Source organism: Oncorhynchus masou, unplaced genomic scaffold, assembly GCF_036934945.1.
Source record: "Oncorhynchus masou masou isolate Uvic2021 unplaced genomic scaffold, UVic_Omas_1.1 unplaced_scaffold_964, whole genome shotgun sequence".
In the NCBI taxonomy this organism is placed as follows: Eukaryota; Metazoa; Chordata; class Actinopteri; order Salmoniformes; family Salmonidae; genus Oncorhynchus; species Oncorhynchus masou.
The window spans coordinates 1-15,000 of record NW_027016141.1 but is presented as its reverse complement, the minus strand read 5'-3'; the positions used below and the strand labels follow the sequence as shown (position 1 = coordinate 15,000).

Genomic DNA, 15,000 nt, shown 5'->3' with positions numbered 1-15,000 from the left:
TATATATATATATATATATATATATATATATATATATATATACGCACAGCTGGGACCCTCATTATATATATATATATCTATCTTATTATCTCTCTATCTCTCTGTCTCTATATATATATATATATATATCCATCTCTGTCTGTTTATCTCTCTATCTCTCTCTCTCTATCTCTCTCTGTCTCTCTATATATATATATATCCATCTCTCTCTATCTCTCTCTCTCACCATCCACCCTTTGATTTCTGATACTTAGTTGTAGAGACCGTTGTGACCTTTGCTGTTTGGACTTTAGTGGTTAGTTGGTCAGTTTGACGGCTAAAGGACATCTCTTCCCCATTACAATATATCTACAAGTTAAATGAGGGTCCCAGGTGTGTGTTTGTTTGTTTCTGAACAATGCTGTCTTAAATTCACACACACAGATGGCTGGGTGATTACCCATGGAGAACTGTCACAGAGGAGAGGAGAGGAGAGGAGAGAGGAGAGGGGTGAGGGAAGGAGAGGAGGGAGGAGAGGAGGGGTGAGGGAAGGAGAGGAGGGTGAGGGAAGGAGAGGAGGGTTGAAGGAAGGAGAGGAGAGCTGGAAAAAGAGGGAGAGAAACAACTCTGCCCACCTCTGCACCAATCAGCACAACTCTGATCAACTCTGCCCACCTCTGCACCAATCAGCACAATTCTGATCAACTCTGCCCACCTCTGCACCAATCAGCACAACTCTGATCAACTCTGCCCAACTCTGCCCACCTCTGCACCAATCAGCTCAACTCTGCCCAACTCCGCCCACCTCTGCACCAATCAGCACAACTCTTCACAACTCTGAGTCAGTACAGTGAGTCAGTATATTGCAGTGAGTCTGTACAGTGAGTCAGTACAGTAAGTCAGTACAGTGAGTCAATACATTACAGTGAGTCAGTACAGTTGTTCAGTACAGTGAGTCAGTACATTACAGTGAGTCAGTACAGTGAGTCAGTACAGTGAGTCAGTACAGTACAGTGAGTCCGTACAGTACAGTGAGTCAGTACAGTACTGTGCGTCAGTCCATGTTGGGGGGGGGAAGGGGGGGGTTCTTAAGCCTGTGACTGGTCCATGTTGGGGGGGAAGGGGGGGTTCTAAAGCCTGTGACTGGTCCATGTTGGGGGGGAAGGGGGGTTCTAAAGCCTGTGACTGGTCCATGTTGGGGGGGGAAGGGGGGTTCTAAAGCCTGTGACTGGTCCATGTTGGGGGGAAGGGGGGTTCTAAAGCCTGTGACTGGTCCATGTTGGGGGGAAGGGGGGTTCTAAAGCCTGTGACTGGTCCATGTTGGGGGGGAAGGGGGGGGGTTCTAAAGCCAATGACGTGTCCATGTTGGGGGGGGGTCCTAAAATCTTCAGCCAATGACGTGTCCATGTTGGGGAGGAGGGATTCTGAAATCTTCAGCCAATGAAAGATGTCTATATAAAGAAGGGTTATTGAAGTTTTCAGCCAATCACAGATGTCATTATTTGTGCGTTTCCACAGCAACACTACGGAGGCGGGCGGGACCTACATTAAAAAGTGCTGTAAAGGATTCTGCATCGACATCCTGAAGAAGATCGCGAAGTACGTAAAGTTCACCTACGATCTCTACCTGGTTACCAACGGTAAACATGGGAAGAAGATCAACAACGTGTGGAACGGGATGGTGGGAGAGGTGAGTGACTAATAAATATATGTTTTCATATCAGACAGGTGATTAGTAGTTGTCTCTGTCCTGCCTCATAGTTAAAACAACATCGTAGTTTACGCGGCTATTGGCTAAAGGCTAGTCTCAGCAATATACTGTAGCATCATTTTACTGTGTTTAGCTAAAGGCTAGTCTCAGCAATATGCTGTAGTATCATTTTACTGTGTTTAGCTAAAGGCTAAAGTCTAGTCTCAGCAATATACTGTAGTATCATTTTACTGTGTTTAGCTAATGGCTAAAGTCTAGTCTCAGCAATATACTGTAGCATCATTTTACTGTGTTTAGCTAATGGCTAAAGGCTAGTCTTAGCATTATACTGTAGTATCATTTTACTGTGTTTAGCTAATGGCTAAAGGCTAGTCTCAGCAATATACTGTATTATCATTTTACTGTGTTTAGCTAAAGTCTAGTCTCAGCAATATACTGTAGTATCATTTTACTGTGTTTAGCTAATGGCTAACGTCTAGTCTCAGCAATATACTGTAGTATCATTTTACTGTGTTTAGCTATTAGCTAAAGGCTAGTCTCAGCATTATACTGTAGCATCATTTTACTGTGTTTAGCTAATGGCTAAAGGCTAATCTCAGCAATATACTGTAGTATCATTTTGCTGTGTTTAGCTAATGGCTAAAGGCTAGTCTCAGCATTATACTGTAGCATCATTTTACTGTGTTTAGCTAATGGCTAAAGGCTAGTCTCAGCAATATACTGTAGTATCATTTTACTGTGTTTAGCTAATGGCTAAAGGCTAGTCTTAGCAATATACCGTAGTATCATTTTACTGTGTTTAGCTAAAGGCTAAAGGCTAGTCTCAGCAATATACCGTAGCATCATTTTACTGTGTATAGCTAATCGCTAAAGGCTAGTCTCAGCAATATACTGTAGTATCATTTTACTCTGTTTAGCTAATGGCTAAAGGCTAGTCTCAGCATTATACTGTAGTATCATTTTACTGTGTTTAGCTAATGGCTAAAGGCTAGTCTCAGCATTATACTGTAGCATCATTTTACTGTGTTTAGCTAATGGCTAAAGGCTAATCTCAGCAATATACTGTAGTATCATTTAACTGTGTTTAGCTAATGGCTAAAGGCTAGTCTCAGCATTATACTGTAGTATCATTTTACTGTGTTTAGCTAAAGGCTAAAGGCTAGTCTCAGCAATATACTGTAGTATCATTTTACTGTGTTTAGCTAATGGCTAAAGGCTAATCTCAGCAATATACTGTAGTATCATTTTACTGTGTTTAGCTAATGGCTAAAGGCTAATCTCAGCAATATACTGTAGTATCATTTTACTGTGTTTAGCTAATGGCTAAAGGCTAGTCTCAGCAATATACTGTAGTATCATTTTACTGTGTTTAGCTAATGGCTAAAGGCTAGTCTCAGCATTATACTGTAGTATCATTTTACTGTGTTTAGCTAATGGCTAAAGGCTAGTCTCAGCATTATACTGTAGTATCATTTTACTGTGTTTAGCTAATGGCTAAAGGCTAGTCTCAGCATTATACTGTAGTATCATTTTACTGTGTTTAGCTAATGGCTAAATGCTAATCTCAGCATTATACTGTAGTATAATTTTACTGTGTTTAGCTAATGGCTAAAGGCTAATCTCAGCATTATACTGTAGTATCATTTTACCATGTTTAGCTAATGGCTAAAGGCTAGTCTCAGCAATATACTGTAGTATCATTTTAATGTGTTTGGCTAATGGCTAAAGGCTAGTCTCAGCAATATACTGTAGTATCATTTTACTGTGTTTAGCTAATGGCTAAAGGCTAGTATCAGCAATATACTGTAGTATCATTTTACTGTGTTTAGCTAATGGCTAAAGGCTAGTCTCAGCAATATACTGTAGTATCATTTTACTGTGTTTAGCTAATGGCTAAAGGCTAGTATCAGCAATATACTGTAGTATCATTTTACTGTGTTTAGCTAATGGCTAAATGCTAATCTCAGCATTATACTGTAGTATAATTTTACTGTGTTTAGCTAATGGCTAAAGGCTAATCTCAGCATTATACTGTAGTATCATTTTACCATGTTTAGCTAATGGCTAAAGGCTAGTCTCAGCAATATACTGTAGTATCATTTTAATGTGTTTGGCTAATGGCTAAAGGCTAGTCTCAGCAATATACTGTAGTATCATTTTACTGTGTTTAGCTAATGGCTAAAGGCTAGTCTCAGCAATATACTGTAGTATCATTTTACTGTGTTTAGCTAATGGCTAAAGGCTAGTCTCAGCAATATACTGTAGCATCATTTTACTGTGTTTAGCTAAAGGCTAGTCTCAGCAATATACTGTAGTATCATTTTACTGTGTTTAGCTAAAGGCTAAATGCTAATCTCAGCATTATACTGTAGTATCATTTTACTGTGTTTAGCTAATGGCTAAAGGCTAGTCTCAGCAATATACCGTAGCATCATTTTACTGTGTTTAGCTAAAGGCTAGTCTCAGCAATATACCGTAGCATCATTTTACTGTGTTTAGCTAATGGCTAAAGGCTAGTCTCAGCAATATACTGTAGCATCATTTTACTGTGTTTAGCTAATGGCTAAAGGCTAGTCTCAGCAATATACTGTAGCATCATTTTACTGTGTTTAGCTAATGGCTAAAGGCTAGTCTCAGCAATATACTGTAGTATCATTTTACTGTGTTTAGCTAATGGCTAAAGGCTAATCTCAGCAATATACTGTAGCATTGTAATATACAGCGGTGAGTTCCTACTGACGACATCAACAACAAAACGCTAACACACTAGATTAAAGATTAACCCAGAATCTGTCTCTCCCTCCTGCACTCCATCTCTCTCCATGTCTTTCTCCCCCACTCTCCCTCCCTCCTCCCTCTCTCGTTCCCTCTCTCCCTCCCTCCTCACTCTCTCCTTCCCTCTCTCCTCCCTCTCTCCTTCTCTCTCCTTCCCTCCCTCCTCCCTCTCTCATTCCCTCCCTCCATCCCTCCCTCCCTCTCCCTCTCTCCTTCCCTCTCTCCTCCCTCTCTCCTTCTCTCTCCTCCCTCTCTCCTTCTCTCTCCTTCTCTCTCCTTCCCTCTCTCCTCCCTCTCTCCTTCCCTCCCTCCTCCCTCTCTCCTTCCCTCCCTCCTCCCTCCCTCCTTCCCTCTCTCCTCCCTCTCTCCTCCCTATCTCCTTCCCTCTCTCCTCCTTTCTCTCCTTCTCTCTCTCCTTCCTTCCCTCCCTCCCTCCTCCCTCTCTCACTTTTCCCTTCCCTCCGTCTTCCCCTCTCTTTCCCTTTCTCCTCCCTCTCTCCTTCCTTGCTTCCCTCCCTCCCTCCCTCCCAGGTGGTCTATAAGAAAGCTGTCATGGCCGTCGGCTCTCTGACGATCAATGAGGAGCGTTCTGAGGTCATCGATTTCTCCGTCCCGTTCGTGGAAACTGGAATAAGCGTCATGGTCTCCCGTAGCAACGGCACCGTCTCCCCGTCCGCCTTTCTTGGTAATCCTCCCCGTGTTTTGGGGACATTTGGGTTGTCTGTGTGTGTCTGTGTTGTTTCACCACCTGACAGATTGTGTTTATCAACATGTTTAAAAACAGAACTGTCCCTCTCATATTCTGTCAATACATGCTGCATCTGTTGGCTTCATTAAAACACACAGCACCACTAACAGTATTTAGGAAGACAGGACTGATCTACACAGCACCACTAACAGGACTGATCTATACAGCACCACTATCAGGACTGATCTATACAGCACCACTAACAGGACTGATCTAGACAGCACCACTAACAGGACTGATCTACACAGCACCACTAACAGTACTGATCTAGACAGCACCACTAACAGGACTGATCTAGACAGCACCACTAACAGGACTGATCTAGACAGCACCACTAACAGGACTGATCTATACAGCACCACTAACAGGACTGATCTATACAGCACCACTAACAGGGCTGATCTACACAGCACCACTAACAGGACTGATCTATACAGCACCACTAACAGGACTGATCTAGACAGCACCACTAACAGGACTGATCTAGACAGCACCACTAACAGGACTGATCTATACAGCACCACTAACAGGACTGATCTACACAGCACCACTAACAGGACTGATCTACACAGCACCACTAACAGGACTGATCTACACAGCACCACTAACAGGACTGATCTATACAGCACCACTAACAGGACTGATCTAGACAGCACCACTAACAGGACTGATCTATACAGCACCACTAACAGGACTGATCTATACAGCACCACTAACAGGACTGATCTATACAGCACCACTAACAGGACTGATCTAGACAGCACCACTAACAGGACTGATCTATACAGCACCACTAACAGGACTGATCTAGACAGCACCACTAACAGGACTGATCTAGACAGCACCACTAACAGGACTGATCTAGACAGCACCACTAACAGTATGGAGGAAGACAGGACTGATCTATACAGCACCACTAACAGGACTGATCTACACAGCACCACTAACAGGACTGATCTAGACAGCACCACTAACAGTATGGAGGAAGACAGGACTGATCTATACAGCACCACTAACAGGACTGATCTACACAGCACCACTAACAGGACTGATCTATACAGCACCACTAACAGGACTGATCTATACAGCACCACTAACAGGACTGATCTAGACAGCACCACTAACAGGACTGATCTACACAGCACCACTAACTTGACTGATCTATACAGCATCACTAACAGGACTGATCTAGACAGCACCACTAACAGGACTGATCTATACAGCACCACTAACAGGACTGATCTAGACAGCACCACTAACAGGACTGATCTATACAGTACCACTAACAGTATGGAGGAAGACAGGACTGATCTATACAGCACCACTAACAGGACTGATCTATACAGCACCACTAACAGGACTGATCTATACAGCACCACTAACAGGACTGATCTACACAGCACCACTAACAGGACTGATCTAGACAGCACCACTAACAGGACTGATCTATACAGTACCACTAACAGTATGGAGGAAGACAGGACTGATCTAGACAGCACCACTAACAGGACTGATCTACACAGCACCACTAACAGGACTGATCTATACAGCACCACTAACAGGACTGATCTAGACAGCACCACTAACAGGACTGATCTATACAGTACCACTAACAGTATGGAGGAAGACAGGACTGATCTAGACAGCACCACTAACAGGGCTGATCTACACAGCACCACTAACAGGACTGATCTATACAGCACCACTAACAGGACTGATCTAGACAGCACCACTAACAGGACTGATCTACACAGCACCACTAACAGGACTGATCTATACAGCACCACTAACAGGACTGATCTAGACAGCACCACTAACAGGACTGATCTAGACAGCACCACTAACAGGACTGATCTACACAGCACCACTAACAGGACTGATCTACACAGCACCACTAACAGTATGGAGGAAGACAGGACTGATCTAGACAGCACCACTAACAGGACTGATCTAGACAGCACCACTAACAGGACTGATCTATACAGCACCACTAACAGGACTGATCTACACAGCACCACTAACAGGACTGATCTAGACAGCACCACTAACAGGACTGATCTATACAGCACCACTAACAGGACTGATCTACACAGCACCACTAACAGGACTGATCTATACAGCACCACTAACAGTATGGAGGAAGACAGGACTGATCTAGACAGCACCACTAACAGGACTGATCTACACAGCACCACTAACAGGACTGATCTATACAGCATCACTAACAGGACTGATCTATACAGCACCACTAACAGAACTGATCTATACAGCACCACTAACAGGACTGATCTATACAACACCACTAACAGGACTGATCTATACAGCACCACAAACAGGACTGATCTACACAGCACCACTAACAGGACTGATCTATACAGCACCACTAACAGGCCTGATCTAGACAGCACCACTAACAGGACTGATCTACACAGCACCACTAACAGGACTGATCTAGACAGCACCACTAACAGGACTGATCTATACAGCACCACTAACAGGACTGATCTATACAGCACCACTAACAGGACTGATCTATACAGCACCACTAACAGGACTGATCTATACAGCACCACTAACAGGGCTGATCTACACAGCACCACTAACAGGGCTGATCTACACAGCACCACTAACAGGACTGATCTACACAACACCACTAACAGGACTGATCTAGACAGCACCACTAACAGGACTGATCTATACAGCACCACTAACAGGACTGATCTATACAGCACCACTAACAGGACTGATCTACACAGCACCACTAACAGGACTGATCTACACAGCACCACTAAAAGGACTGATCTACACAGCACCATTAACAGGACTGATCTATACAGCACCACTAACAGGACTGATCTAGACAGCACCACTAACAGGACTGATCTATACAGCACCACTAACAGGACTGATCTATACAGCACCACTAACAGGACTGATCTATACAGCACCACTAACAGGACTGATCTACACAGCACCACTAACAGGACTGATCTATACAGCACCACTAACAGGACTGATCTATACAGCACCACTAACAGGACTGATCTAGACAGCACCACTAACAGGACTGATCTATACAGCACCACTAACAGGACTGATCTATACAGCACCACTAACAGGACTGATCTAGACAGCACCACTAACAGGACTGATCTATACAGCACCACTAACAGGACTGATCTACACAGCACCAGAAACAGGACTGATCTAGACAGCACCACTAACAGGACTGGTCTATACAGCACCACTAACAGGACTGATCTAGACAGCACCACTAACAGGACTGATCTACACAACACCACTAACAGGACTGATCTACACAGCACCACTAACAGGACTGATCTATACAGCACCACTAACAGGACTGATCTATACAGCACCACTAACAGGCCTGATCTACACAGCACCACTAACAGGACTGATCTACACAGCTGATCTACACAGCACCACTAACAGGACTGATCTATACAGCACCACTAACAGGACTGATCTACACAGCACCACTAACAGGCCTGATCTATACAGCACCACTAACAGGACTGATCTATACAGCACCACTAACAGGCCTGATCTACACAGCACCACTAACAGGACTGATCTACACAGCTGATCTACACAGCACCACTAACAGGACTGATCTATACAGCACCACTAACAGGCCTGATCTACACAGCACCACTAACAGGACTGATCTACACAGCTGATCTACACAGCACCACTAACAGGACTGATCTATACAGCACCACTAACAGGCCTGATCTACACAGCTGATCTACACAGCACCACTAACAGGACTGATCTATACAGCACCACTAACAGGACTGATCTATACAGCACCACTAACAGGCCTGATCTATACAGCACCACTAACAGGACTGATCTATACAGCACCACTAACAGGCCTGATCTACACAGCACCACTAACAGGACTGATCTACACAGCTGATCTACACAGCACCACTAACAGGACTGATCTATACAGCACCACTAACAGGCCTGATCTACACAGCACCACTAACAGGACTGATCTACACAGCTGATCTACACAGCACCACTAACAGGACTGATCTATACAGCACCACTAACAGGCCTGATCTACACAGCTGATCTACACAGCACCACTAACAGGACTGATCTATACAGCACCACTAACAGGACTGATCTAGACAGCACCACTAACAGGACTGATCTATACAGCACCACTAACAGGACTGATCTATACAGCACCACTAACAGGACTGATCTATACAGCACCACTAACAGGACTGATCTATACAGCACCACTAACAGGACTGATCTATACAGCACCACTAACAGGACTGATCTACACAGCACCACTAACAGGACTGATCTACACAGCACCACTAACAGGACTGATCTACACAGCACCACAAAACAGGACTGATCTATACAGCACCACTAACAGGACTGATCTATACAGCACCACTAACAGGGCTGATCTATACAGCACCACTAACAGGACTGATCTATACAGCACCACTAACAGGACTGATCTATACAGCACCACTAACAGGCCTGATCTACACAGCACCACTAACAGGACTGATCTACACAGCACCACTAACAGGACTGATCTAGACAGCACCACTAACATGACTGATCTACACAGCACCACTAACAGTATGGAGGAAGACAGGACTGATCTATACAGCACCGCTAACAGGACTGTTCTACACAGCACCACTAACAGGACTGATCTATACAGCACCACTAACAGGGCTGATCTATACAGCACCACTAACAGTATGGAGGAAGACAGGACTGATCTATACAGCACCGCTAACAGGACTGATCTACACAGCACCACTAACAGGACTGATCTAGACAGCACCACTAACATGACTGATCTATACAGCACCACTAACAGTATGGAGGAAGACAGGACTGATCTATACAGCACCGCTAACAGGACTGATCTACACAGCACCACTAACAGGACTGATCTATACAGCACCACTAACAGGGCTGATCTATACAGCACCACTAACAGGACTGATCTATACAGCACCACTAACAGGACTGATCTATACAGCACCGCTAACAGGACTGATCTACACAGCACCACTAACAGGACTGATCTACACAGCACCACTAACAGGCCTGATCTACACAGCACCACAAACAGGACTGATCTATACAGCACCACTAACAGGACTGATCTAGACAGCACCACTAACAGGACTGATCTATACAGCACCACTAACAGGACTGATCTAGACAGCACCACTAACAGGACTGATCTATACAGCACCACTAACAGGACTGATCTATACAGCACCACTAACAGGACTGATCTATACAGCACCACTAACAGGACTGATCTATACAGCACCACTAACAGGACTGATCTACACAGCACCACTAACAGGACTGATCTATACAGCACCACTAACAGGACTGATCTATACAGCACCACTAACAGGCCTGGTCTAGACAGCACCACTAACAGGACTGATCTATACAGCACCATTAACAAGACTGATCTATACAGAACCACTAACAGGACTGATCTAGACAGCACCACTAACAGGACTGATCTAGACAGCACCACTAACAGGACTGATCTAGACAGCACCACTAACAGGACTGATCTATACAGCACCATTAACAAGACTGATCTATACAGAACCACTAACAGGACTGATCTACAGAGCACCACTAACAGGACTGATCTATACAGCACCACTAACAGGACTGATCTACAGAGCACCACTAACAGGACTGATCTAGACAGCACCACTAACAGGACTGATCTAGACAGCACCACTAACAGGACTGGTCTATACAGCACCACTAACAGGACTGATCTATACAGCACCACTAACAGGACTGATCTATACAGCACCACTAACAGGACTGATCTATACAGCACCACTAACAGGACTGATCTATACAGCACCACTAACAGGACTGATCTAGACAGCACCACTAACAGGACTGGTCTATACAGCACCACTAACAGGACTGATCTATACAGCACCACTAACAGTATGGAGGAAGACAGGACTGATCTATACAGCACCACTAACAGGACTGATCTACACAGCACCACTAACAGGACTGATCTACACAGCACCACTAACAGGACTGATCTATACAGCACCACTAACAGGACTGATCTATACAGCACCACTAACAGGGCTGATCTATACAGCACCGCTAACAGGACTGATCTACACAGCACCACTAACAGGACTGATCTACACAGCACCACTAACAGGCCTGATCTACACAGCACCACAAACAGGACTGATCTATACAGCACCACTAACAGGACTGATCTATACAGCACCATTAACAGGGCTGATCTATACAGCACCACTTACAGGACTGATATATACAGCACCACCAACAGTATGGAGGACGACAGGACTGATCTAGACAGCACCACTAACAGGACTGATCTAGACAGCACCACTAACAGGACGGATCTATACAGCACCACTAACAGAACTGATCTATACAGCACCACTAACAGGACTGATCTAGACAGCACCACTAACAGGACTGATTTATACAGCACCACTAACAGGACTGATCTATACAGCACCACTAACAGGACTGATCTACACAGCACCACTAACAGGACTGATCTATACAGCACCAATAACAGGACTGATCTATACAGCACCACTAACAGGACTGATCTAGACAGCACCACTAACAGGACTGATCTACACAGCACCACTAACAGGACTGATCTATACAGCACCACTAACAGGACTGATCTATACAGCACCACTAACAGGGCTGATCTATACAGCACCACTAACAGGACTGATCTATACAGCACCACTAACAGGACTGTGTGTCTCTGTGTGTCTCTAATCGGATGTGTTTCTGTTTGTCTCTGTGTCTCTGTGTGTCTCTAATCTGATGTGTGTCTCTAATCTGATGTGTGTCTCTGTGTGTATCTAATCTGATGTGTGTCTCTGTGTGTATCTAATCTGATGTGTGTCTCTGTGTGTCTCTAATCTGATGTGTGTATCTGTGTGTCTCTGTGTGTATCTAATTTGTTGTGTGTCTCTGTGTGTATCTAATCTGATGTGTGTCTCTGTGTGTCTCTAATCTGATGTGTGTCGCTGTGTGTCTCTGTGTGTCTCTAATCTGATGTGTGTCTCTGTTTCTCAGTGTCTCTCTAATCTGATGTGTGTCTCTGTGTGTCTCTATGTGTATCTAATCTGATGTGTGTCTCTGTGTGTATATAATCTGATGTGTGTCTCTGTGTGCATCTAATATGATGTGTGTCTGTGTGTGTCTCTGTGTGTATCTAATCTGATGTGTGTCTGTGTGTCTCTGTGTGTCTCTAATCTGATGTGTGTCTCTGTGTGTCTCTGTGTGTATCTAATCTGATGTGTGTCTCTGTTTGTATATAATCTGATGTGTGTCTCTGTGTGTTTCTGTGTGTATCTAATCTGAAGTGTGTCTGTGTGTGTCTCTGTGTGTATCTAATCTGATGTGTGTCTGTGTGTCTCTGTGTGTCTCTAATCTGATGTGTGTCTCTGTGTGTCTCTGTGTGTCTCTAATCTGATGTGTGTCTCTATGTGTCTCTGTGTGTCTCTAATCTGATGTGTGTCTGTGTGTCTCTGTGTGTCTCTAATCTGATGTGTGTCTCTAATCTGATGTGTGTCTCTGTGTGTATCTAATCTGATGTGTGTCTCTGTGTGTCTCTAATCTGATGTGTGTCTCTGTGTGTATCTAATCTGATGTGTGTCTGTGTGTCTCTAATCTGATGTGTGTCTCTGTGTCTCTGTGGGTATCTAATCTGATGTGTGTCTCTATGTGTCTCTGTGTGTATCTGTGTGTATCTAATCTGATGTGTGTCTGTGTGTCTCTAATCTGATGTGTGTCTCTATGTGTCTCTGTGTGTATCTGTGTGTATCTAATCTGATGTGTGTCTCTGTGTGTCTCTGTGTGTCTCTAATCTGATAGTTTGCCTATGTTTGTGTGTGTATTCATGTCTCTTCTCTTTGTCCCTCTCTGTGTGTTTCAGAGCCGTTCAGTGCGACGGTGTGGATCATGATGTTTGTGATGCTGTTGTTGGTAACAGCGATGGCTGTGTTCATGTTTGAATACATCAGCCCTCTGGGCTTCAACAGGAACCTGGCACAGGGTAGAGGTAGGTACACACACACACACACAGACACAGACACAGACACACACACACACACACACACACACACACACACACACACACACACACACACACACACACACACACACACACACACACACACACACACACACACACACACACACACACATTTTTAAGTCTGAATTTACCTTCTCCTTCCTTCCTTCCTTCCTTCCTTCCTTCCTTCCTTCCTTCCTTCCTTCCTTCCTTCCTTCCTTCCTTCCTTCCTTCCTTCCTTCCTTCCTTCCTTCCTTCCTTCCTTCCCTTCCCTTCCCTTCCCTTCCCTTCCCTTCCCTTCCCTCCCTCCCCTTCCCTCCCTCCCTCCCTCCCTCCCTCCCTCCCTCCCTTCCCTTCCCTCCCTCCCTCCCTCCCTCCCTTCCCTCCCTCCCTCCCTCCCTCCCTCCCTCCCTCCCTCCCTCCAGACCCCCACGGCCCATCGTTCACTATGGGTAAGGCAGTATGGCTGCTGTGGGGTCTGGTGTTCAACAACTCTGTCCCGGTTCAGAACCCTAAAGGCACCACCAGTAAGTTCATAGTGTCGGTGTGGGCCTTCTTCGCCGTCATCTTCCTGGCCTCTTACACAGCCAACCTGGCTGCCTTCATGATCCAGGAGGAGTTTGTAGACCAGGTCACGGGACTGTCAGACAACAAGGTAATGTTTTACTGCTTATACTCTCAGCATGTTAAGATTGATAGTTATAATAACATTGATTTGATAAATAAAACATTTAAAAATAGTTTTTTTATGTACCATGTTCCAGTCCCATTGAGAATTTCGCTGGAGGGAAGAATCACTTTTGGTGACCTTAAGAACTCGTGTTAGCTCCCTAGAGCTGATGCCCCCCCCCCTACACAAAGGGGGCTTTAGCTCAGAGAGCTAACACTATCTTGAGCTACACCAATTCCCTGGGTTGAATATGTTGTCGCTCTCGATATACATGGTCCGGAGTTTAGAGACCGAGATAGAGGCAGGGCCTAGAAATAGGTTTTTAGTAGATTGTGTGTTCACCTAGATGTTTACATTTACATTCTATGTCTGTATGTTCTGTGCTGCCTTCACGTCCTCACGGAACGATCGGAAATGAACAATTTCCGAGTCGGAACTACAAACGGGGAAACTAGAGTTACAATCTTGTAACCCCCTCGGATTCCCCGTCGGAATGTTTCCGAGATTCCGAGATTCCGCAGAGCGCGTGAAGTTAGCATAGAGGCCAGGGAATCGCAGCATAGTCACGTACTTAATGGCAGCTTCAGTTCTATTGTCCCATAGACTTAAATAGACAGCTCTAGTGTTCCCGAATACTTTTTTCAGCATGGGCCCTCTATCTACCTCTATGGATCTACTGTCCCATAAACGTAGAAAGACAGCTCTAATGCCACAAAGCCTGTTTGTAGCATGGGCCCTCTATCTACCTCTATGGACCTACTGTCCCATAAACGTAGATAGATAGCTCTAATGCCACAAAGCATGGGCCCTCTATCTACCTCTATGGACCTACTGTCCCATAACCGTAGATAGATAGCTCTAATGCCACAAAGCATGGGCCCTCTATCTACCTCTATGGACCTACTGTCCCATAGACTTTGATAGACAACTCTAGTGCCCCCAAAAATGTGTTTTAGCATGGGCCT

General features: G+C 44.7%; 1 protein-coding gene across 1 annotated transcript in view; it reads left to right on the top strand.

Annotated features, from left to right (window-relative positions):
* Positions 1 to 14,050, top strand: part of LOC135538428 (glutamate receptor ionotropic, NMDA 2A-like) — a gene marked incomplete at its 3' end in the record, with an annotated part of 194,428 nt that extends 180,378 nt beyond the window's left edge. The window contains exons 19-22 of the mRNA XM_064964325.1: positions 1,498 to 1,669; positions 4,997 to 5,150; positions 13,228 to 13,353; positions 13,791 to 14,050. Coding sequence (XP_064820397.1) covers positions 1,498 to 1,669; positions 4,997 to 5,150; positions 13,228 to 13,353; positions 13,791 to 14,050 — 712 coding nt within the window. The remainder of the gene's footprint in view (positions 1 to 1,497; positions 1,670 to 4,996; positions 5,151 to 13,227; positions 13,354 to 13,790) is intronic.
* Between the last annotated feature and the right edge of the window lie 950 nt (positions 14,051 to 15,000).